Source organism: Dinoponera quadriceps, unplaced genomic scaffold (genome assembly GCF_001313825.1).
Source record: "Dinoponera quadriceps isolate SergipeBrazil2010 unplaced genomic scaffold, ASM131382v1 scaffold1578, whole genome shotgun sequence".
Classification (NCBI taxonomy): domain Eukaryota; kingdom Metazoa; phylum Arthropoda; class Insecta; order Hymenoptera; family Formicidae; genus Dinoponera; species Dinoponera quadriceps.
In genome coordinates, this window is record NW_014555832.1 from 329766 (window position 1) to 355335 (window position 25570).

Here is a 25570-nt window from a genome sequence, read left to right on the forward strand (position 1 = left end):
CTCGCGGAATTTCTTCTCCGCTTTCCCCGTGTCTAATAAGTTGAACGGCACGTGAACGTAACGTCGAGGTCGCTGCATAATGATCCACCGTGGAAAAGGTTAGGGGTCCGCTATAATACGCTCGTTAAAAATATTCCCCTGTGAATCCCCGGCGCATTTCGTCAATGATTCTTGAGGCCTTTCATAAATTCAATAAAGTGTAAAGCTACTCTCTGGGAGCGAAGAATCGATTCTCATTCAGAACGAGGAAAGTTTTAATCAGTCACATAATATAATCGCGCGTCTTCCACGATATTATATAGATAAAAGAATTAAGAATTAACGTAATTATCTCTTAAATCAAGTAATATTTTCATCGATTTAAGTATATTTAAACAGCTTGTTGTAGTAAATACTTGAACGCAGTAGTACCTTCATTTGTAATATTGAATGTAAGTGTAAAAAAATGGTTGTAAATTTAAAAGAGAATCACGACACATTTCTACCGAAGAAACCCAGTATGATATCTTTCAGAGGAATTACTTTTCTTCACTCTCGTGTGACTCACTCGAATCTCCAGTTTATCTCATTTCGAATAAATTGAAAAAATCATAACAATCGAGACTAACTGCGATATTGGGGGGCACTCCCCCCAAATATTGACGCACATTGCTCGACCGGTTTTCCCGAATTGTTTCCACGGTATTTCTCTCACGAACGAACGGTTCGTTAGCAAACTCGCGAATTTGACCGCAGGTGGCTGACGAGCGCACGTGGGAAGAGAGAAACATGTGTATCGATGTGTGTATATTTTTGTGCGAGCAAACGACCGGCTGCGGTATTTCGACGCAAACGAAGCGCACGTGCCGTTTTCTCTGCGATCTATTTGCAAACGGGCGAATCGTTACTTTCATACGTGCGGCGCCTGCGAGACGCTTTTCCCGCGCGCGCCTTCTTTATTAAGGTGCACACGTGCGAGGTATGGTCGTGCAAAGGACGCTATAATAATAATACGTCGGATCGATCGACTTATCGCTGGTCAACGAGTCCATCGTCACAGAGTGCATGTCGCTGTGACAGGCATTTAACTAACGTCAGTGATTTCTTTACAGTTCGCCGCTCCGTGACGTAATTCATGTGACGTTGTAGGCCGGAGAAAAGTGCGAAAAGTTAAGAAGGTATTTACGAGATTAGAAAAATAACAATCTATTTGTTTACACAAATTAAATGAACATTTCCAAATAGTACTATTTGGAAAGATCTTATTTATTCATACGCGAGTCCTCTTCGCCGAGCTCTTTGCGAGAGCCAAATTGATTTGCGCCTTTAGATTAGTCGCGACGGGACGTTGTAGTTCGCACAACCGTTCAAACAGTCGTTCTCGCGTAACGTAACTATCAAATAACGCTTCTTTACAATCGGCCACTTTTTCGATCAAATTTCCTTTTTACGAAAATATATCGATTTTCCGCCGTTTTATCGTTATTCAGTACTCACCTTATACATGTCGCGAATTATGTAAAACGATGTTTGCTCTCGACTAGCCACTTCGTTATCCCCGACATCGGGCATATATAAATCGCAATTAATGCCCCGATTGTTTTCGCAGTTGATCATCCGGCGCGTAATCCCGATGCAAAGTAATAAAAATCTTGTCGTCCTCAACGTCGTCCTGACGCGTGTGATATCACCGAGCAATAATTATTCGCGTCGAGATAAGATCACATGAGAGCGACGGTCTCGTGACCAAGGAGATTAACATATTTCTCTTTCGTCACGCGCCGAAATGCATCGTTTTTCACGCGAACGTTTATCCCGACAGAGACTTCCTATTTGCATTTCGGAAAATTGAGACAATATCGCTGCATAGAGCGAAGAAGTCGCCTCTCTTTGCCTACGGAACGGCGCTGATTTGAGAAGTAATTTGTTACTGTATTTATTCGCTCGTTTAATGACGCGACACTCATGTCACGAGCGTTAACGGAAGATCGAGTAATTATTTCTCTTGGTAGTAGTCACACACAAATAATATTTTTGTGAATTTTAATAACTTCTAACATCTTAATTTGTAAATGAATTGCTGAATGCAACTGTAAAGTGGCTTTAATTTTAAGGGAGTGCTTACCAGAATATAGCATTTTTTTCCATTGTAAAGTGCCTTTTAAATTGAGATTTTTTCGTCCGGTAAATATTAAATCTAAAAATAAATTCTGATATTCTCGCAATATTATGAATTTAATACCTGTCACAACAATGTTTTGATGGCATATATACAGTCCGTTTGATAAGAGTGTCTACTTTTATGGAGGAAATATCAGATTTGTAAATCTGTGAAACACGTGAAGATCGCTGATCGACTAATCGATTATAAGTATAAAGTAGCTCCGTAATAGCAGAACTTTATTCGATACTACACTCGCTTTTATAATCTTTCCAGTCTATTGATCGTTTAATTGGTCTGAATCCTCAGAATTCTACAACTTTTTATCCACATTGACGTTTTCCTTTATTTATCCTTCTAACGTCTATTTATACTTTTAAAGTCTACCATTTCGCTGATACCTATTCGTGACTTCCTGTTTATGTCGCGCGTGATACTCATTGTATTGAGTCGTAAACAGGACAATAAGTCTTTCTTCTACATATTGCATGCAGTCACTTATATTTCTACTTTTAGTAAATATTTGCCAAGGGATATTGGAGGATCGAGTAAATAGAACTTTTTTTTTGTACTAATGATAATATAGCCGCGTGCAAAAGTGCGAATAATGATTTCTCAAAGAAAGAGATCCTCGAATGATGCCATTATTATCGATATCTCCAAGCATGACGCGTCGCGATTATATAAAATATACGCGTGTAACCACCATCGTTTCCTAATGTTTCTTGCGTCACGAGATAACATTCGTTATCGCAACGAGGAGTGGATCACAAATACGAAAAGACGCATCCCGGGGGCGTCCACTTCAAAACAATGATTATGGTAATCATCGTGACGAGTTGCGAGATCGCCTCTCATTAGCCGCGAGAGTTCAGTCGGATTCACCAAAGGAAAGAGACACGTTCCGCGATACTCTCGCTAATAAATGATTACAGGGAATGTTTTATTCTTCGGCGAAATCGCTTGCGACTATCCGTCGTTCGAGAGATACGCAAGATACGAGGAAAAGATTTAGAAATATTTTTTACGTTCGCTACCAACCTTTTACATGATAATGTAAATTAACTTCTCTAAATTTCGCTTGTTGGTAATGCTTCGGTCGACATAATATTACACAGGCCGACAAAATGAAACCGACCTCCTTATCCAAAAACCAGACTATACTTTTCCGAAGGTTTTCGGTGCACTGAGTTCAAATCTGGCCGCAGAATTGCTCTATCACATCAGGATTTTGAGATATTCATTTTGATTGAAATATGGGAAACGTCACTAACATCCGGAAAATTCATAATTATGAATTTTGAATTATGAATTTTCAAATTTTCCTATATCTTGAAAATCATGAAAGTAACATAGCGGCCATGTGTACTATCCGCAGCACTTTCTGTTCATGGATTCAACAAGGTTATTTTTATGTATTTTGACCCGCTGAATCCGAAATTCGAGATTGGAAGGCTGGGAAACGTCACTAACATCCGGAAAATTCATAATTATGAATTTTGAATTATGAATTTTCAAATTTTCCTATATCTTGAAAATCATGAAAGTAACATAGCGGCCATGTGTACTATCCGCAGCACTTTCTGTTCATGGATTCAACAAGGTTATTTTTATGTATTTTGACCCGCTGAATCCGAAATTCGAGATTGGAAGGCTGGGAAACGTCACTAACATCCGGAAAATTCATAATTATGAATTTTGAATTATGAATTTTCAAATTTTCCTATATCTTGAAAATCATGAAAGTAACATAGCGGCCATGTGTACTATCCGCAGCACTTTCTGTTCATGGATTCAACAAGGTTATTTTTATGTATTTTGACCCGCTGAATCCGAAATTCGAGATTGGAAGGCTGGGAAACGTCACTAACATCCGGAAAATTCATAATTATGAATTTCATAATTTCGGATTCGAATTTCGGATTCAGCGGGTCAAAATACATAAAAATAACCTTGTTGAATCCATGAACAGAAAGTGCTGCGGATAGTACACATGGCCGCTATGTTACTTTCATGATTTTCAAGATATAGGAAAATTTGAAAATTCATAATTCAAAATTCATAATTATGAATTTTCCGGATGTTAGTGACGTTTCCCAGCCTTCCAATCTCGAATTTCGGATTCAGCGGGTCAAAATACATAAAAATAACCTTGTTGAATCCATGAACAGAAAGTGCTGCGGATAGTACACATGGCCGCTATGTTACTTTCATGATTTTCAAGATATAGGAAAATTTGAAAATTCATAATTCAAAATTCATAATTATGAATTTTCCGGATGTTAGTGACGTTTCCCAGCCTTCCAATCTCGAATTTCGGATTCAGCGGGTCAAAATACATAAAAATAACCTTGTTGAATCCATGAACAGAAAGTGCTGCGGATAGTACACATGGCCGCTATGTTATTTTCATGATTTTCAAGATATAGGAAAATTTGAAAATTCGTAAACTTAAAATTGTAATATCTCAGCGAAGCAAAAAGATATTTAAGCAAACTCAACGCCATTTGAAAGAGGAAGACTTGTACTTTAATACCTTTTTTGTACTTTTTTGAGAAAAATTACTCTGGCTTGCATACATAACCGCAAAAGTGGGCAAAAACGGCATTTTTTGCACTTTTAGGTTAGAATATCTCAAAATCCTGATGTGATAGAGCAATTCTGCGGCCAGATTTGAATTCAGCGCACCGCAAACCTTCGGGAAAGTATAGTCTGGTTTCTGGGTAAAAATTTTGTCGACCTGTGTTATCAATCTATTCTCCGTCCTACTAACTCGTGAAACAGTGTCTTTCCAACTGAGCAAAATTGTCGGATTTATAAAAATATCAAGTTATTTGCGGCAAAACGGGAGATAACTGTAATTCTTTTCAGTGCACAGAAATGTGACACAGATGTAAGACCGGCCGGATCCAGCTGGAAATTTGAAGAGCTGCGTAAAGTGCGTTTCCGCAGAAGAAGACCTTGAAATGTACGCGGTTGAATAATGCAGCTCGATTCGATCGATGTCGGTCCAGCAATTTCGATAATTTACGATTACCCGGAAAGACCTTTGATTCGGCCGCCGATGAATAAAACAAACATCAAGGAAACGCAAACGAGTCAAGGATTGTGTTTGTTGGCTAGCGAATCAATTCAATCAATCCCTTGCGTTATCTTTGGTTCTCCACCTTATTAAGGGATATTACGAAGATACTTCCTCGCTGTAAGATTAATTAATGTGACAAAATCACGAGAAAGATGCGTTAAAATGATAGGTTGCGTTAATCTTATTTATCGATTATCAGAGCAAAAGTTTTTACTAGTTTACAAATCTGCTGCAATTGTCATTTTATATCTTTTTATTTCAACGTAAGACAAAAGGAAATGTAAGAGTAAATGTAAAAGTTAAGAATAGGGAAATAAAATAATCACTTTAGATCGGTTTTGTCATTCATTCTTCCCTGAAAGTGCGAAATTATTCCATCATTTCAGAAGATTTCCAAACTCTCTCATCCGTCACTATCGTAGGCAAAATGTCGAGCAGAGTGTACGATCCTTAAGTGAAACCAGTTCGAGCCGGTCGTGAATCGTCTCATGGTGACGTTAATCGATCGATTCAAATGACCGGTTAAAATGATAGATAGATATCTACCTAGCTCTCGTGAGAATCATATCTCCTCGAAGCTGCAATTCTAATATCTTGAGTTAAATCGCAATGCTTCCAAAATCGTTTTTTGAGATTTAGTTTCGAGCCGCGACAATACTCGGACAAAGCTACATCGAGGATCATCGCGCAAGAATGTGGCGTAAAAAGTTTCTGTTATCGGTGCAAGAATATTCATCAGAAGTTGTCTTTGTTGCCTTGATACATTTTTATCATAGGGGCACCGCCGATAAGTTTTATCGCGGTAAGGAAATTTTCTCTCCTTCCGCTTCGTTCGAAGCTCGCGACTAAAAAGATACACGTCCGAAATACGTTCGATGAATCGGCCGTTTTTGTCTCATGATAATCCCGTGCGAGTCAACGTCCGCAACGTTCGTTGCGTTTTCAAGAATAATGAATCCAGAGAAATGTATTTCAAGAACTCTCACCAAAATTATTTTCTCCGAAATCGGAACATTACTTTTGGTCGAAAGGTACGTTGAAAGTTTAAAGTTGACTAAATTCGGTTTGAATAAATAAATTTTATTCTCTGAAACCAAACCTTTTCAGAGAACTAAAACATTTGTTCGTTCATATTCAAACCAAATTTGGTTTGAGCCAACTAAATAGATTTTTCAGCGTATATGTTTTTCGTATCTTCGCCGAGTTTACGGGATGCAGCAAATTAATATTTCCCGTTATTTTGAAATTTCTCTCTAAATATGATAAAAAAATGTATACGGGGAGCGAGTTTTACACAAATCAAACGAATGCTGCGGATGAAGTTTTTTTAATGCGTCGTTTCGGCAGTCACAAAGTTGCGCGTACGGCGGGATTCTCAGGATAAAAGGACGAAAAAGGAGAGAAAGACGAGCGAGGAAGGAAGGAAGAGATATAGGTGGATCTCTGTTTTTGTGCGACTCTCCCCGTCTGCATTCCACGATGCAGGCAACAACCTCGCCTCGCGAACACATCCATGCGCGAGTGAACGAAGAAAAACACCGGCGAATCCACGACGAAGAGGGAGGATGTTAATGGTGGATTTTCAATCTATCCTCAAGGAGGTCCATGCTGTTTGATTTCTTATATAATCAATGTACAAAATAAGAAATAAATAATAATATGAAACATTTTTCAAATTCTCTTTCAGGATTTTTCCAGAATTTTTCTCGGGAATTACGTACACCGCTTCATGCAAGTAGCCATGACTTTGTTCGGAAAAATTCTTTAACATTCATTTATGTGTGAAAAATGTAAAGAAGAAAAAATGAACTTTTTCCTCCTTCAGAAGAGAAACAGCGCGTTGTTTCAAAACATACAATCCCTCTTTATTGCTAGAGGGTGAAATATCGCGCGAGGCGATATATTTCGAACATTCTCGATATTTGCGTGTGACAAATAAGACGGCGGCGCGAAGAGAAGCGAACGATTCGGCAAAAACAAATCTGTGGAGAGCGCCGCAATATTATAATATAATCTGTCGCAAGGCTGCAGTAAAATGCGTGTCGACGTAAACACAATAAAACGCGTTCCGGGAAAACGGATGCGGTGGTTGTTCATCGCGAATTTCTCACCATTTCCGCGGAAGATAAACCGACCGTTGGGAGGAGGAAGAAGAAAAAGTCGTCGTTCCACTTATATTCGACGAAGGGCAGGTGAGAAATTTATACACACTTTTCTCCTGGATTCGAGTGCTTCGCTGAGTTTTTCTCAATACGTAGAATCGAGCCTTTGATCCGTGACAACAAGTCTGAGCTGAAAATGTTTACAAACATGATACACACATTATAGTAAAAGAATCAAACTCACGTAGTGTTTAAAGATTCATAACGGCTTTTACTAGTAATGTTTTGATATACTCGTGCATCGTCAAATATTTCGAGCAAGATATCAGGTTGTTGAAACGGCTGTTTTCCAACACATCTTGTCAATCGAAAGTGTCTTCGCCGTTTTTCGGGAGATAAGCATCAATTGTGATCGTATTTGCTCGAGTATCGACGCAAGTGGTGTAACGTCGCAGCGTGTGATATGCACGAATTCCTGCGGGAGCTCGTCGGGGAACAAACAGCCAACTCGTTTTTGCGCCGAGTCCTCGACCTCCGAAGGCCGTTTTACAGGTTCCCGAGTTCAAACCGGCGAGTCGACCTTCCCGGAAAATATAGGGAAGAACGGCGTTGTTATTCCGCGACGCGTGATCCGCATAATATCCTTGGATCTCTTCCAGATACGTTTATTATCCTGCTACTCTTGCGACCTCGTCACAGAAAAAACCATGATAAACTTTTTTCACGGGTCTCTCTCTCAACGTGAGACGGAGATTTCTCGAGCGACACGAGCGGAGAATTATTTGGTTCTCGTATCTCTCTCGGGGTGTCTAGAATTTGTGGAGGTAGGGACTTGAAGTGAAGCATGTTATTTCGCGGCGATCCTTGAGGTTCTCCGACGTTTCGAAATGCATTCGAGTATGTGGAAGGCAACTCTGTGTTCGTAATTTAATGGACGATCGTCCGCGATAATCTACGAGTTATTGAATTTTCAGCCAATCTTATCGGTCTTTTATCGCGAGTCTTCTTGCGCGCTGCTTCGCGCGATAGACTATTCTTCGATGTTAATCCATTCTTTTCGAAAATTATTATTCCTGTACAAAATACCTTTTCACCTCATCTATCTTGACAATTGATTACTCTTAATTCAAGAAAGAATTATAAATTCAGCTTCTTCGGTAAGAAAGTAATCTAATTTCTTCTGGCACCGCTGTGCGCGGCTCTTAATTCCATCGGAACCGCAATAAATCGCGACCTTGGAACGCTTTTCTCCGCTAATTCGATTAAAACACGATAAGCGGCCGGTGATATGTATCGTCGCGTTTCTTCACTTTTATCTCTGCCATTTATATACATAACTAATTGGTCTCCCTCTTTGGATTTCGATGATTATGAACGAGCATGCTCTCTATCTGTTTAATAGATCATTTTTTCATAAATGTTGATTACGGTCGAATTGTCGCGTTACTCTTTACCGCACTCGTCCGTCCGGCTGAAATCTACGATTGATTATCCCCTCCAACCAATCATTTTTAATTGAATAGGTTTCTACCGAAGACTCGCGTGCATTCGGGGCGCTCTGTAACGACGGTCAGCAAAGTAAATAAACGGTCATTGCGTGTCGCGGCCTTATTTTTGATTTAACCAAGGCAAGAGATGGACATCGGGCGGGCTTCGTTATTCTATGAGGCAACCTCGCCGCTGAATTTTCCTTGCCTGCCGGGCACGTCGATCCAGAAATTTATTGCGACGCACTGTCTTCCGCGGAAGCAGCCTCCATGAATATTCCATTCTCGATCGCGGAGGACGAGTTCCTTCAGTTCCTTCTATGAAAGATTGATATTCGTCGCGTTACACTTTCAAGGCGTTTCGGAAAAGTAGCTAACGATCACGTGGTCTTCGTCTCTCCAATTATTATCCGCTCGGTGGACTCCGCTTTCGCGCCATTAATGATCAATTTAAGAAGAAGAAATGGTACGTCCTTGGGTGGTTATTAAGTGAATTTCCCTGCGACCTCGAGCCGACATTATGAACTGTGATATAACCAACTGAAAGCGCGCATGGATCCATCAAGTTATTATTATCTAACGGTTGTGCACGCGACAATAGGTTATTAGCGTTTTTTAATTTTTCGTGTCAATTTTTTTCATCACTTTGGGATCCAATTTCTATCCTGAATCACAAGTGAGACAAATTATATCATTCTTTGAACCGACGGAGTTTGTTGATCTTTCAATCGACTTGGGCATCTATTATTGAAATGGTCAGTAAGGTAGAAATCGCTCGATTATTCTCTAGATTTTTATTGTCTTTTCTAGGAAATAACTGAGCAATTTCAATCGGAAACCAAATAGTTCCATAATAGGAACGTTGAAATATCATTTCACAGAATACAGAAGATACTAAAAACAAAATAATACGTAGATTTCGTGCTTTTTCTCTATATATGTGCTTCGAATATTTCCTCTCTCTCTCTCTCTCTCTCTCTCTCTCTCTCTCTCTCTCGCTTGCCCGATCTAATTTTACCTCGAGAAATATATTCGAATTAAAGATCGTAAAGATTTGCGCGATCGCAGGAACGCAAAAATTCCACAAGCGACTCGTAGTCGACGGCGAACAATTATCGGAAGGAGCGAAGCGAAACTAAGTGCGATTACAAACCAAAACACGGTCGGAATTTTCCCGGATTACGTGTTAAAAATCGACTCGCGCGAGATACGAGGTTCAAAGGCTCCGCGTATCTTGCTATCGACTCGCCAAGGGAGAAAGTTTCCATTCATGATTAATTTGTAGCTCGCGACGACGACGACGATTCGCTGACATTTCGTCGTTTGTCAGACTTTGTAAGTCACTCCTGTGGCACGTGCGTCGCTCCAATGAACTCAGCGAATTTCCGTTTCAGCGTCGTTGCGTTATTTATCTCGCATGCTGAAGTGCGGAGCGGTGCAAACGGCACACTCCGCCGCCAGAGGTTGCCAATTCGCGAGAACCGCGTCTTTTTGCCGATATCGCCTTTAACCAGAGAACCTCGAGTAAGTTCGTGAGGAAAATGCATCATTGCGACAGATTATTTCGAATTTTCTCTCACATTTCTTTTTCACACATCTATCTCACTCCAAAACTAGACTGAGAAAAAATTTAAAAATTTATTTGTGAAATATATAATTTATTTCTCAGAAAAATAAACGTTTGTTTAAATACAGCGAAAGAAAATTTTATTCCTAGCAAATAAATTAATAAGAAAATTTAGGTATATTTTACAAAAATATATTTCGTCATCACGAGAATATATATTTCATCATCAATTAAATTTTTTTCAACCAATCACAAGAAACATTTATAATTTCCATTTCTTTTTCTCATTGTACGCGATTTCTTTGGATTTAATTGAAACAAATTTGTCTTCGCTCTTGTGAAATAATAACATTTTCATTCAAGTAAAGTGACGATGCATTGTTTATATTATAACCATCCGAAATCGCATACTACCTTTCTCTTCTTATCGTCTCTCTTTCTCTCCATGTTATATCCTTCATTAGAAAATAATCTACAAGCTCGATATTCGTATCATTTCTGTTGCGGTGTGCAAAGAAATTTAGTTGACTTCCGGTCGTAATCCCGCAAAATAAAAACGACGACCCTTATCGCCAGGTGCGACCGATCTGTGCGTCGTTCGATATCACAGAATTATCAACGCTCATTAAGTTATTATCGCGCTAAGAGCATGACGGAGGTATCCATAAGAACCAGTGGCCACCTCTCGCCTTATCAGATAACTGATTTCGCGCGACGAGCACGTTCCGTGCCGTTGCGAAATTCGCGGTCGACGGTTGCAACGCAGGAACAACAATTGCCCCTCGTTATCTGACATTTGAGTGGAGTTCAAATACCTGACTGATAAACGAAATACAGGAATCTCTTTCTCCCGATAACGATATTTTTAACAGTGCCTCGAAATGAAAAATTTTCCCCAGGTTTACAATACAGATTCCGATTAGGATCAGGTTATCCGATTGGGAATCCCATTTCTTGCACAGAAAATATCTTGGAATCTAATTGGGATCCAATATTCCATAACAACAAGTTGTTTTGTTATAGCGAAACAAATTTGTTTGGACAGCATTTGTTAAGAATAATTTGTTTGTAATTGATATTTGCTGGACAGCAAAATAATTTGATTTTACCAACTAAATTGAATCCCAAGAAATTTTCTATATGGGAATTTCGATACGATCGCTCTTTATCCTCTGAACGAGAAAAAAGAGCGAATTGAATTCAGCTTGAATGACGCAATTCGGTCTCGCGAAATGAAAAGATATTTCCAGAGTTCAAAAGTGTGTCGTCCACGCTGCTTCCGCTAACACAACATAGCGCTGCGACGTTGGAATACAGGTGAGTTCGTGTGAAGTGGAATAATCGTTCGGGTAAACCGAAAATCGGCGGCGCACCTGAACGCGGCTATTCTTAGGCTGGAGACTGTTGTTTCGTGGCTAAATATAAGTTTAATTTATTAGCGAGTTGTAAAAGTCGGGCGGCCTCGTCGTAAACTGCGCCGATAAAACGCGACGACACTGTCCTTTTTTTAACTCTCGCGCAGCTTTCGTCTTGCACCAAACCATCTAGCGCTTTGAGAAAATAATCGATAAGCGGACGTTGAGGTCGCAGAGCGCGAATTGCGTCTGCGAAAATAGGCGACGGAGCGCACTTGCCGGTGTATATTCACGAGCATTCGTACAAAATTTTTCTAACGATCGATATACATTGATTTTGGTATAATGTCAGATATTTTGAGCGATATTTTAAGATGTATGCAAATCGAGCTGTCAGATGATGATCGGGGAATAGTAGACACAAGACGAAGAATAGATGCAGCAACGTTCCGAGTGTCTCTAACCCTTTTTCTCGCTCGCAAATTTCGCGGAGTGCTGGACGTCGAAAAGTCTCTTTCAAATGAAAATTTGCCAACGTGAAGATTCTCGTCGATTAGATACACACTGTCCTCGAATATCACGGATTACGCCTGTCAATTAACTCTTTCTGCAGGAATCTTTCTACACGGAAAAAAAAATTGGTTTCAGTTCATAACTCGTGTACAAGCAAGAATATACATCATTCCATAGCTGTATAGGTAAAAATAAAACAATTAAGTAATTTTACGTAGTTCTTTCAAAAATATCATATTCTTGTTATTCAAGAATAGTTTTTATGAATTGAGAGGAAAAAAATTGTCAGAAAGATATCTTCAAATTGATAAAATTCTTAGTCTGAAGATACCGTTTCTTCTGTATTTTTATGTAGAAAGATACATCATGCTACTTTTTTCTCTCAATTTGTGAAAATTATTTTTAAATATATTTGCCGCGGAACTTTATAGAATTTCTTCATGTGTAAGAGCAAATTTATGTAAAATTACATATTCTTGCTTATATATATGAAACTATAAGCCTTGAATGATACTCATTTCTTACGGTGTACCGCCGAGTTTGGTCCGTAGGTAACAGAAAATTCATCGAATGGTTTTTTCCGTGCATCGAATTTTACTTTCCGCTCGTTATCACACCGATTGTTCGGAGAGATCGACACCTCATGAGACGAATGGAGTCGTCGCCACCGTCTGAGAAGCGGCACGTGTCAATCACGTGAATAGTGTTTTACCGCTCGTAAAGCCCCATTCAGGTTGTGACCCCTAATGGAGAGAAGGTTAGGCATTTGCTCACTTCCTTCGTTTGAGGAAATTGCCTATTGCGCGCGTGTGTATTTATATACCTATAGTGTATTCACGCGCGCGCGCGCGCTAATTTCTATCACGATAGAATCGAGCCCAGACGAAAATAGACGGTCGTAACGTTGAATCTTTCTGTGCTTCGCCGACAAATCTAGGGGAATTTAATCGCCGCTTCCAACCCATCGATAACGGTGGATGAACTCATAAATTACTATTATTAACGCAAACTATAGATAATAACGCGAATACACGGAGCTAAAAATAGGAGATTTAAATAGGACAAACGTGCTTCCTCATTGTTGTCATAGACGTGATTCCAACGCCACGCAGCATAAAAGAATAAATATACCAGTTAATTTCCGCCGCGCATTTGGCGCTGAATGGAAGGTGCGAGAAAAATTAGAAATTATAATTCGGCGGGTGTTAAAATCCGGCGAATGGATGAAACGCCACTTCGCTGAAGCGATTTATGCTGTTGCATAAATTGAATTTACGTAGGAAAACCCGGGTCTTTATTATTCACCGCGTGACGAACTTGACGACATAGACGCACGAATTCGCTCTCGGTGCTCGCGATTGTCTCGGACGAATGTTCCGGAGCGAAAGCAAAACCGGCGAAAACCGGTAAGTAAAGATGCAACCACGTAATGCGACGACGTAGCAGCTGCGTCTCAAAAAGCGAGGCCGAGAGGCGGGATTTAATAGAGCAAGAAGTAAAAGTATGTCCACCATCGTCGGTAAACGTACCAAGAATTCGTTCGATGCGCAGAGAGAGAGAGAGAGTATACTTTGCGTGATACGCAACCCCGCTGTCGTTCGATTTTAATTATATTTCGCCTTTGTAGCTCGCAAAAATAGAATATTTTCCTGAATTTTTCTTCATTAATAGCGCCTATATATAATCCTTTCCTTCGGATTCAATCTCTCTATATATATAATTCAACAGCTCGCAGATTTCTCATTTCCGGAAATCTCGGTCACGCGAATCGGAAAGAAAGCGCCTCGAGACGATCCCAAAAAGGAAATAACTTCAGTTCCGATTTTTAAGTACGGATGTCAATAGCGTACTGGGATGACGATTCGAAAAACTGTACCAATATTGCAAAAGTATCAAAAATGATCAATATTGGAACTGTCCAATAATAATTATTATTACCGTGTCGCATTTTTATGCCGGACAACCATTCTTATCACGACTTAATGATATCTCCCTCCTTTCTATTCAATGCATTGTGAAATCCGTACTCGAATCGGCCGAAGAACGTATATTACATGGGCCGGCTGTTACACAATTTGTGTCGCGATTAGCTGCGCACATGTCACGTCGCGAAGCGCATGCAAACATCCCGGCCGATTGTAGAAAACAAATTAAGCGCCGGCAATAAAAATGGGGAAGAGGGGAAAGGGTTATCAGACCCCCAGTGTGCTTTCGTCACGTGCTTTTATCTCACGGCGACACAACAAGGGATTATTATTGACACTGCAATCTCTTTGTTGTTAAAATCGACTTCTGTTATTTGCATCGTCGAGCACTCAATAATTAGATTTCGCCTTTGCAGTTTGTGAAAATAGAGCCGTTCGTTTCCCCCTTCTTTAGTGTTAAAGTTCTCTTGTAACACGCGGTAAATCGTCGAACTTGACATTGTGCCGAGCATACCGACCTAGCGCACGTCATTAAGTGGATCACGCCGGTAACGAGTTTGACGGCTCAGCTCCTTGGAGATACATTGATTCTTTTTGCGATACAGCGGTTCTCAAGATTCGAACTTTCAACTCTTTGAACCGCGACGAAAATCAAAGAAGGCGAGTCAACATTTCGGCCGCGTGATTAATCTATTTCGTAAACTAGATTTTCGCATAAATAAGATAATCCCGATATACTCTCTAAATTTCTTCGAGTGAAATTCCGCTTGAGAATCAGAGTCATCCGAGCGACTTTTCATGCTGAGCGTAAATTCTTCTCGCCAATATTTGCTCCGATATCACGTCTTCATAACCGGCGAATAGATGATCACTTTATATATAATAACGAGCTATTAACATAGCAGCAGGGCTGACTGATGACTCGTCGGCGTTATCGGCGCAAAGTTGAAAGGTCGCCGTGTACGTCTATGTACGCAGGGGGTCGCCGATAAACTCTGGCTGTTTGCGGCGGGAAATTTCCTCGCCCATCGGCCTTGGCGATGATGAAAAGAGGAAAAGCAAGAAATCGGCCGGCTTTTTTCGATCTCTCTCCGGTCGACAAGTGCGGAAGAATGAGAGAGAACAAAGAAACACATCGCGTTAAAAATAGAGACAGCACTGCCCGTGTACCATTGCTCACGTGTCGTCTCGCGAAACTCGTGCACCGGAGTCACGTGCACTGAAAATCGTCCGTCTGTGATACTCGCGTGCGTTTCGGTACTTGACGATTTTTTTCCAATCTGACATCCTTTTCGGGTAATTAAACGGGGTAATCGGGAAAGAAAGCCGATGACATGACGTGAAACAATTATTATTGAAAAAAAATGGAGGAATAAAGAGTGTACTTTATGGATGGAGGAAGAAGAGAAAAGGAAAGAGAGAGAAGAATTTCCCTATGCAATCCATCTAGTTTTAGTGAATGTGAAAAAGCAGAGGGAGAGGTAAATTTATTTATATCACTTTATTAAAGTACTACTACTTTACTGCTCTTTTCGATTTTTTATTCAATTTTATGAATCTATTAATTCCATATAAAATCTATTAATTCTAGCGATTTTGCAAACTACAGATTCCTTCGGTTTTTATCCCAACAATTCGTTTAGAAAAATTCACTTGTGTCCAGTTAAAACATTTGCTTTTTTTTCGTAAAAAAGATATATAATAAATCAAAGAATCCGGAGAAAAGGCAGAGTTTTAAAATTATATTTGAACGCCTGAATTAACAAACTATTAAGATCTATGTCAAGAGCGTAATTACAAAATTACAAAAAGAGAGATGCTATTGCACGAAATAGAATTTCACAAACATCGATCGGACTCTTTTTTTTGTTTTGCACACACGCAAGAGCGTTACCGATAATTCTTCTTCGAAGAAAAGCCTCCTGGTCGCCATCTAACGCGCAATCAGGTGAAATCGAGTGAGTTGATATGGAAGAGAACTGCCGCGCGATAACGTGAGTATACATTAGCTTATGATAAATAAAACGTAGGAAATCAATCCGAGATATATAAGATTAATATCTGAGAAAATCACTTTATAAATTGATTTGCACAATGTGTAAAAGATTATGTTGATCACATTTATAATACTAAATAGTTTTTTTTTTCTGCAGCGAACCCGTGGAGAATCCCGCGAACACGACTCTTGTCTGCACCGAAGGATAGTCTTTATCAACACGATTAGTCACGTGCGAGACGTATGCTCGACGCTACCAGCATCGGCTCACGGAGTTCTCGGGAAGAAAGGCGATAGCCGGCGTGGATCCAATTTTGTCGGTAGATCGAGTTTCTGCCCTTCGCCGCGTTAGTATAATATATAATAATAGAGTCGCGGGCGACGATAAGGAGCGCCGATCCTTCCGAGAAGAATCCTTGTTTTTGCCTAAGCGGCAATTATATGAGAACACCGCGGATTATCGACGCGGAGGAGAAATATCGCGGAAAAGGGAAGGGAATAATACAGAGAAGGAGGTAAAAGCACTCTCCAATAAAAACGTCCGGAAAAACCCCGCTTCTTTTTCATTGTTTTCTCCAAAAAATTCGTTTAGAAAAATTTATATAGTTAAAAACTAGTTTAAAAACTGCTATATATAACATATTAACGTTATCAAATTTCAGTAAAGTGCACGCAATTATTTTCCTCAGTAAGCATGAAAAAACATTTTGTCCTTGTCCAAATTTTTAACATACTCATCTAATGAATGCCAACCAACATAACATCGATATTATAAATTTCCCATTCAACAATTGTTAACACGCGTGTGAGTTGTTGTTGTTGAATGGTATGGTTGGTGTATTTATTTAACACATTGTGCTATATATATTTTTGAGTCTCGATATTCAATGTGCGCAAGTATTAAAATAACACTTGCAAGTGCGAAAATAGTGCAATTCGAATGAATATTTTCAATCGAAAGCCTAATGTACATCACGAGAACATATTCGCTCATACGGAGGTAGAATTCACTGAGTGGCAATATCTTCACGAAAATACTTTTCACTCGTTTTGAATGAGATTCCCTTCCAAGAAATTCGGAGAGTAGAGTACACAGAATTAACATGCATCGACGTAAACTGACACCGCGGGATCAAATTCGCGATCATTTCCCGCCAGACGAACTTAATAATAGCACGAAGATATTTGATTATCTCAACTCTTTTCTCGTCCGTTCCTCCTCGCCGACGGATATTTAATTATAACACCGCGCTGCTCACAATTGTTTTCGACGGAAATTGGGAGGAGTTTCTTTCGATTTCCTTCGTGCTTTCCACGGAGATAATCGAATCTCGCGGGAGATTCCGCTGTCAATGCTTATTTTATCTTGCGCCGAAAAACACGACGGAAACTACTAAGCGTTTCTTTTCATACCTGATGATGAGACATCGGTCGATACCATCCGGTGGCATTTAAAACAAACCGCCGGAAAATTTCATTACGTAAAAGATTTCGCTTTGCAAATTTAATATTTCCACCTTGCCGTCGTCGACTTATGCGGCCGATGAAAGATCGAATCGAATAATGAAAGTGTGTAATCACGCAGCGATTATTCCCGCTTGTTTTTATGACCGTTAGCCCGTGGGAACGAGCGGAATTCTACGTCGCATCATTTCTACAAGCTGAGCGTGTAATATCATCGCTCACGCGTGCCCGAAACGGCGCGTGCGGCCGTCTGTGATGAACACGCATATAGTCACACATGCGCTAATATAAATATTTCTTACAGACGGGACGGGAAAATTCCATGCGGAAAAAAGATAAACAGGTGTTTATCGAATTAACTCAGTAAACAAGAAATCATTAACATGACATCATTCATTATTTATATAACACGTTTTCAAATGTCTTCTTCTTCCTAATGTCGACTAATGTCATTGTTGGATAATTATTGAATAATGTATACAATTGTTAACAATATTTCATCTAAACATTAAAAGTAATATTTGTACACTATGATTCTTAAAAATTTACACGGAAAAAAATTCTGTATTAATACTTTAATTATTGAAACAATACATAAACCAGTAGTTTTTAAGGCTTATTCGTGTTGGAAATTATTATTGATTTGTTTCTCCGTATAAGAATATTATCGAATAACAATTTAAAAACATTAGTCAGAATATTACGAAATTTACATAAAATGTCTTTTTCATTCAATGCCTCGAAAGATTGATTTAATGTTTACCGGGAAGTTAGATAAGAAATTATTTGATAGATGAATATTTTTTCCATTAGTCCCTTCCCCTCGAGATCGAGAATTCGTTCGAAGAGGCTTATATTTCCCACGTTATCGAGCTGCACTAGACTTTATTACCACAGCATTTTACGAGCGATTAGATAGATAGACCATCTTCCCAGTATAAAGTGATATATTTGATAGTAACGCGGGATACAATGTTCCCTGATATTCCGCTTTTTAATTTTATCAAAGGATGGAGAGGAGAAGATGGAAATTTTTTCACTAAGAATTTCACGTTTCCGATTTCAAGGATTGAAAGGAAATTTGATAAATCGATTTCTTTCACTTGTGTAATTTAATTCTTCCAATTAATTCACTTATCGCGCAGAATTTCCTTTATCAATGTCTTAATTAAGAACATCGTCCCGTTGAGACGAAAAGAATTGGAAGATCGCGATTTTGTTCAACAGTCTCGAGGTCAAGCGCTGAAAGTAAATAGCTAAAATATATAACTGCTTTTACTGAAGGTTAGGATTAGATATTGAAGAAGTATAGATTTAGTATACTTCACATGTTTACCAGACACGTTCGCGATGATTCTCCAATTGTTTCGAACGATGAGTCGCGACAGAACAAAAGCAGATTGTTAACTGTACTGGTTGAAAATCGCCGAGGGTTAATCCCGAATTATGCACACTCACCGTCGACGACACTGTTATTCGGCAAACGACGCGCGACGACATTGTCCACCGTGTTGATCGCGAAGTCCGGATCGTCCGCGTCGAAGCACACTCCCTCCTCGTAATCCGTCAATACTGTCTCCGTCATGTTTCGCCGAGAGTGTTGTCACGAAGGATAGCTGTCTGAAACCGCGCATCTTTGAATTTACCTCCCGTTTCGCTCGCAAAACAATACGCACACTTGTGTACCCAGTAAGTAAGAGATCATCAACACGACGTTATTACAACGATATTTTATAACGTTTTCAAATGTGTAATTCGCAATATTTGTGACATGAAACAAAAAACAATCTCCACAGTGAGCGGAATGAATCGAGACAACTTTGAGATAAAGAACTCTGAAAGGGTATCTTATACGATTTTGGACATTCCGCTCATCCCTGACGACATATTGGTGCAATAAAATCAAAAGACTGATTGACGACGGTTTCTTGTTTACAGAACAGGTACATCTTCGTTCGAAAAAGTACGTTAGTTAGGTGGCTTTGTCGAAGGAATTCACGGAGCCGAGCGGCGTCCTTCCATGGGAAAAACGCACGAGGTTGCGTAACACTTTACCTGCGGTCGTCCACGCTTCTACTTCACGCCGGTGTTGATCCTTTCGCGGAAGAACTCAGCCGGCGACGACGTGCGCGCGTGACGACAATCGGCGGTCGACTGACACCTGACGCGCGTTATCGCGTATTTCGACGCGCGTTTCTCGTTTACTTACAAGAGACAGCACGCAATTGGCAAATTTCTTAAATCAGGATAGCGTTACAGAAAGATTGCATCGCAGTGTATTTATCTGTGATTATATTCCGGACTATTCCTAAACTCTTATATCTCTGTGAGAAACTTACGTACAGTCTTTAAGTTAACCAAGACAATAATATAGCGGATATATATTCTAGATCGAAAGAAAACGTTGTTGTATACAAATTTTACCCCTTTTCAGCCAGATTATTTCTACTTTTTTTTTTATAACATAAAAAGGTAAGCAACTTCGTTATCTCAACAAATCTTTTATATTAATTTGATAGAATTAATAGATGATATTTTCAGGCAACTTACTATACTTACTTTTAAGTTAATAATGTTTGACACATGTAACGAAGAAACTAATAAAGGGGGGTAGCTCACATTGGCTAATTTAATATAAAATTTTCGGTACAGCAGAAAAGGCACGATGTGAGTGAATCTTTCACTCTACCGAAATGAATCAACAGTATAGATAGAAAAGATCGAATTAATCGGACAATGAACAAACTAAATACATTTTGATTAGAGAAAATGGAATTTCTATTTCTTAGGAAACAACTGTTCTGTTCCTTTCCAACAAAACATATTTAGTTGTCTTACTAATTCAACAGATATTTTTTCTCCGTGACATTCTGAAAATATATTAACATGAAGACTCCTTTCCGTAAATATGTTGATTAATTAAGATGGATACTCCAATTTTTTTGCGAAATAAGTTGAAAACACAAAGGTTCATTTTCTCTAGATAATAGATACAATATAAACATTTTCCAGCTTCTTACTGATTGTGAAAGTTTTTGAAATATGCTATTTATCGGGAGTGAGGGTAAAAGCTAGTATTCCAATGTTCCCCACTACTACTCACAACCATCAACTCCAAAAACTTGAAATGCCGTGTGGTTACACCAGTCTTTCAATATAAGAATAAACCTTATTGGATTTATAGAGAAAAAGAACCCGAGTAGGTAACTTCCTTTATTTATATTATGTCAATGTAATATAATATACCCACTGAGTGGTCCGGCCGAGGGCCTCTAATATTTTATATACATATATTATTCTTTCATGATGATAGTAATACAAAAGTCTAATTTTAAAAAAATTCTAAATCAATAAATTTATATAAAATGCAACAATTTTGAAGTCTCGCACTTATACTAGATCGAATCACGTATTCGCGTAAAGATTCCGAGTTCGTTCCTCGTACGCCGCCCAGAGTAGCTTTTTGTATTGCAAAACGGCCGCCAGTTTGTCGGCCGCCTCCGTAATAGCTCTACCGACAACAGCCAGATCGGCACCGGCGTTCACGACGGACCGTGGATCTTTATATCGTTGACCGAGCTTGTCGCCGCCTTTGGATAGCTTGACTCCGGGTGTCAACTGCAGCAGGCCGGGCTGCGAGGAGAGATTTGACTGGCATACGAGGCCTACCACCACGTCGCCGGCTTCCTCAGCCATCGACACCGCGCTCTTCAGATATTCACCACTGGTTAATGCGCCCTCAGACGACATCTCAGCGACCAGGAAGACACCACGCGGCTCTGTGGTGTCCCGGTCGTTCTTCAGTGCGTAGAGGGCATCTTTACCAGAAACCGGATGCATAGTTACCAGATCTGCCCACGTAGACATTCTGTAAATACCACAGTTGTACTGTAACGTGACCGTGTTGCCGATATCGCCAAACTTGCGATCCTCCATCAGCAGGAACTCGTGCTGCCTCGCCAGCTCTTTTAGTTGTCGCACAAAGCTCTCGCTGAAGTCCTCTACGATATCAACATGAGTCTTCAGTACGGCGATGTGAGGTCCTGCTAGATTCGCCAGCTCCAGAATCGCGTCCGTTTTTGTGAGGTCCGCCGCCAGACAGAGATTGGTTAGTTTCCGGTCCATTAGTTCCAGTAACGTCGTGGCCAACGGATTTCTAGCTAGTTTGGCACGTTTGCAATATGGTAGCTTCAGTCTATCGTCTGGCACACCTGCAAAAGTGCATTATTAGCAGATTGTAACGAAACGTACTTCCAAGTTTTCCAGTTTTGACAAGTGCGATTTTCTTGAGAGAAGAATGCTACCACGTCTCTCGACTTACCTTGAACCGAAATGTTTTGCACTTGATTCGTTTTCAGGTAATTCTTCACGTCCTCCACGACTTTCTGTGTGACTTTGCCGGCCTCTAGGAGATATGTCATCAATGTCGTAACAGTGTACAGGCTCTTTACCTTAATCTTATGACTCTCCAGTTCTTTTTTACCACCTTGCTCCCTGTCTATTAACACCAACGCCTGTGTAACGTTCAACTGTTCGTTTCTTAAGACACTTACAGTCTCTAGGATGCTGCTACCACTCGTTATAACGTCCTCAATAATTATGCAATTGTCGCCGGGTGAATACACACCCTCAATCAGCTTCATTGTGCCATACGACTTTGCCTCTTTTCTTTTTATCAACAGTGGAATGTTATTTTCTACAGATATCAGCGTAGCTAGTGGCAATGCCGTGTACGGGACTCCGCAAATTTGAGACACATTTTCTGCAGAATCTTTGACAGGTCTCCACAGAATTTCTGTTAATCTAGACTATAAGAAGAAAAAAGTCAATGACGAAAAAATATTGTTTTATCTATAGAAAGAAATCTCCTTGAAGATTAATATTACATTTTTTTTTAAGATCATAATTATTAGGACCAGATGATATGCATAAAAATGCTTTGCTTTGTAATATATATTAAGCCTACCGGAAAGTTTTTTAATTAAAAGAATATAATAAAATTTCTGTAAAATGATTCGATGATATACTTGAGATGACAGAACTTTCCGGTAGACCTAATATTTCCAGTGTGTATTATATTTACCATGAATTTTGGATAGGATATTATGACTCGGAGATCAAAGTATATCGGTGTCTTCAAACCAATCTTTGTTGTAAATGCTCCAAATTTTATAGCTTGAATATCATAAAGTGTCACAGCCAATTCCTTTAGCGTCTCTTCCATTTTGTCTGCAACAAAATGCATAAAAGTTGAAATCAATTTGAGAGTATAAACATTTTGTGATGGCTAAGTGACAAATTGCTTCAAAAAGTAGATCTAACTTATAGTAAATAATTACTGTTCTATTCACAATTATATTGATGTTTGCAATCATTTTCAAGATTGTTATTCCAACATAGAAACTTGCAAGTAGTACATACTTGACATAAAAGAGTGAAAGAATAACACTTAAGATAATCTACGACAACTTAATCGATTCGCTTAATTTACCAAGCAATAAAATTCGCTATTGCAGAGCATAAATTACAAGATCCGGTGTAACAGCCGCCCATTTACAAACTTTTATCAATGTATAAATATATTACGTAATGTGTTGTATAGGAAATGTCGAGCAGAGAATGAACATTAAAGGAGCGCACTGTTGAAGCGCGGTGCAGCTCGTGAGCGGCGACACAAGTATGAGGAAAAGCTCTCTCGGTGGAAGATTTTCGCAAGCGGGCGTTGCCTAGAGGGTAATGTTTATTTATCCGCCCGGTCACTCTCTGCAAGTTTTTTCTTACTGTTCTACGAGATTCTACGAAAGTTAGGAGCGTTATAAATCTCCTTCAGTGTGAAAAGTCTATCCTTCACCTCCTTATTCGAGACCGCAAAGGAAACCACATGTAAATTTATTAACTAGAGTAAATTACGTTACATATGTAGTACGTCAAAAAGATGCGTAAATTTACAAATTTCTTTTACCGATTTTATGCAGGTTCTCGCTGTTCTCCGTCGCTGCCTCGAAAGTGTTGAGGGTTACTTTTTCACTTCGAGTACTCGACACGTGAATAGAAGAGGTCTGTCCGCTGTGTACCGCTTAACTGGTGCAATAAGTTGAAGTGCGAAAATTTGCCTCGCTTCAACTGATTGCACTAGTTCAGCAGTACAGCGAAAACGAACAATCCTTATGGCTCTAGCAGCCAGCACGATGCGATAACCAAGGCTACTTTCCCAGAAGAGCTAGACGCTTATTGGACGCTCCGATAGCCCACATAGGTGATTGGATGGTGGTCCAGTTGGAATGTGTGCTAACTGGACTCTTTCTCGCGCATCGCGCTGGCTGCGAGAGCTATGAGGAAGAATTCACACCTTGATGGAAAAGCGGAAAAGTATCAATGTCATCAATGTTTGAAAAATATTCGCTCATTGACGTTGGTGTTACATCTAGAGAAAATGTTAGGTACTCTAGAAAGTCTCTATCCAATGTTGTGACCGAATGTCACTAGACGCCTTTTCTTGTCCTATTTTTTATGTCGGAGTGATCCTGACTATTCTTTGAATGGCCGGACGATCCTGCCCTTTCCCGTCGAGCGCCAGGCGATCCTAAACACACCAGCTTTCCTACGGCTATCCTTACCAAGATCCCGCTTCCCCCGCACGGTCGCCAGGACGTTTTTGAAAAGAACGTCCAAACTCACGGCCCGGAAGGCTGGAACGGCTAAACCGACGTTATTTTTTTGCGCACGAGGAGATTCTGCTCTCGAAGGCGCGGTCGTTTCCGAAGCCAAGATTCGTATCGCTGGACGTCTGTTATTACCGATGAGTACGAAGGTAGAAAGGCGCGGAGAGGAATACACACGTTATTCTGAACAATATAAAAAATCACACTGTTTATTCAAATAAAAGTTCACGTGTGAAACAGATTATAATAAAATGAATAAGTATAAGAATTATAATTAGCGCGTATAAGAAAATGTATATAAAAGACACAAAAAACAGAATATAATGCGGTTAAATAATAAATGAGATTAATATATACGGATAATCAAATAAGCCAATAAAATAATGAATAAGCTATACTGTGTACTAATATTCCTCAATCTCGAGCACCAACAAAAAGGTGACGCATCGGACGGTGTCTTTACATGTCCGTTACGACGTAATCGGAGGGCGTCGTTTCTTTACGGATATTTATGAAATAAATTATAATATTCGAACTGTTACCATAAAAAGAACGCGACACCTCAGTGCGACGCGGTATTCCCGACGCGAGCAAGTTTTGACGGGATCGGACGCAAACAAAGGGGTGACGCAATATTCCCGATGCGAGCAAGTTACGGCAGGATCGAACAAAGGGCAATCGGCGTTGTTCGCAATATCGGACCAACGCGTTATCGCGTTGACGGAGGTTCTTTTTCCGTACGGTGATCTTTTTTCCGACGGCGTGTTCGCGACGATGCGAGGATGATACGCGGGGAAGGACAGTGGCCAAGATCGGTGCCACTTACCATAGCTACGGCGATCGGTCGTTACCCGACGTCTCCTGGGCCTTGGTTTGGAGATGTCCACCAAGTCGTCCTTCTCGGGGATGGTTCTGGGCAACCTCGTCGGCAGGATCTCACTTCGTCTCGTATAAAGAAAATCTCGACCCGGATTACCACGACTTCTCACCTCGAAGGTCTGGGAGAAAAAGGCCCTACCCTCCTTGCTACAATTTCGAACGTGGTCTTATTACCGCGAGGCTCTCGGATTCGCTGTTGGCCTCGGCCAATCGCTGTCGCTCTTCGGAGGCTTGCGCAAGCGCGCATCCAGTCGTCACCGGCCTCCGCCAATCGCTTTCGCCCGCTGTCAGCTTCGGCCAATTGTCGTTAGCCCACATGGGCCTTGCGCGCGCGTTTCAATCTTCCGATTCGGCTAGCGCCTGTCGCTGTTTCCCAACCTAGCCCAACCTGAATT

The 25570-nt window shown here is 40.1% G+C and overlaps 2 protein-coding genes across 3 annotated transcripts in view; both read right to left on the reverse strand.

The window, feature by feature from the left end:
* The window catches only part of LOC106745513, a 33099-nt gene extending 13326 nt beyond the window's left edge, over positions 1–19773 (reverse strand). The window contains exons 1-2 of the mRNA XM_014621186.1: positions 19690–19773; positions 19093–19254 (exon numbers count right to left, since the gene is read on the reverse strand). Of these exons, the coding sequence (XP_014476672.1) occupies positions 19093–19219 (127 nt within the window). The 5' untranslated portion in view covers positions 19220–19254; positions 19690–19773. The remainder of the gene's footprint in view (positions 1–19092; positions 19255–19689) is intronic.
* Positions 19774–20834: 1061 nt separating this feature from the next.
* On the reverse strand, positions 20835–23832 carry LOC106745508 (uridine 5'-monophosphate synthase). 2 transcript variants are annotated; one of them, XM_014621178.1, is made up of 5 exons: positions 23597–23832; positions 22718–22863; positions 22262–22442; positions 21956–22132; positions 20835–21845 (listed from the first exon to the last, which is right to left on the reverse strand). In XM_014621178.1, exons 2-5 carry the CDS (start codon positions 22856–22858, stop codon positions 21040–21042), a joined length of 1305 nt encoding a protein of 434 aa, XP_014476664.1. In that variant the 5' UTR covers positions 22859–22863; positions 23597–23832; the 3' UTR covers positions 20835–21039. The 2 variants fall into 2 exon arrangements, with proteins under 2 accessions (XP_014476664.1, XP_014476663.1); XM_014621177.1 differs by having other exon boundaries at positions 21956–22442.
* Between the last annotated feature and the right edge of the window lie 1738 nt (positions 23833–25570).

Excerpts from the sequence above, each read along its gene's own strand:
- LOC106745508 (XM_014621177.1), bottom strand. The coding sequence starts at position 22,858 with ATGGAAGAGACGCTAAAGGAATTGGCTGTGACACTTTATGATATTCAA. Across the intron at positions 22,443-22,717 it reads TATCCTATCCAAAATTCATG|TCTAGATTAACAGAAATTCT; the intron begins GTAAATATAATA and ends TTCTTCTTATAG. Across the intron at positions 21,846-21,955 it reads GCAAAACATTTCGGTTCAAG|GTGTGCCAGACGATAGACTG; the intron begins GTAAGTCGAGAG and ends GCACTTTTGCAG.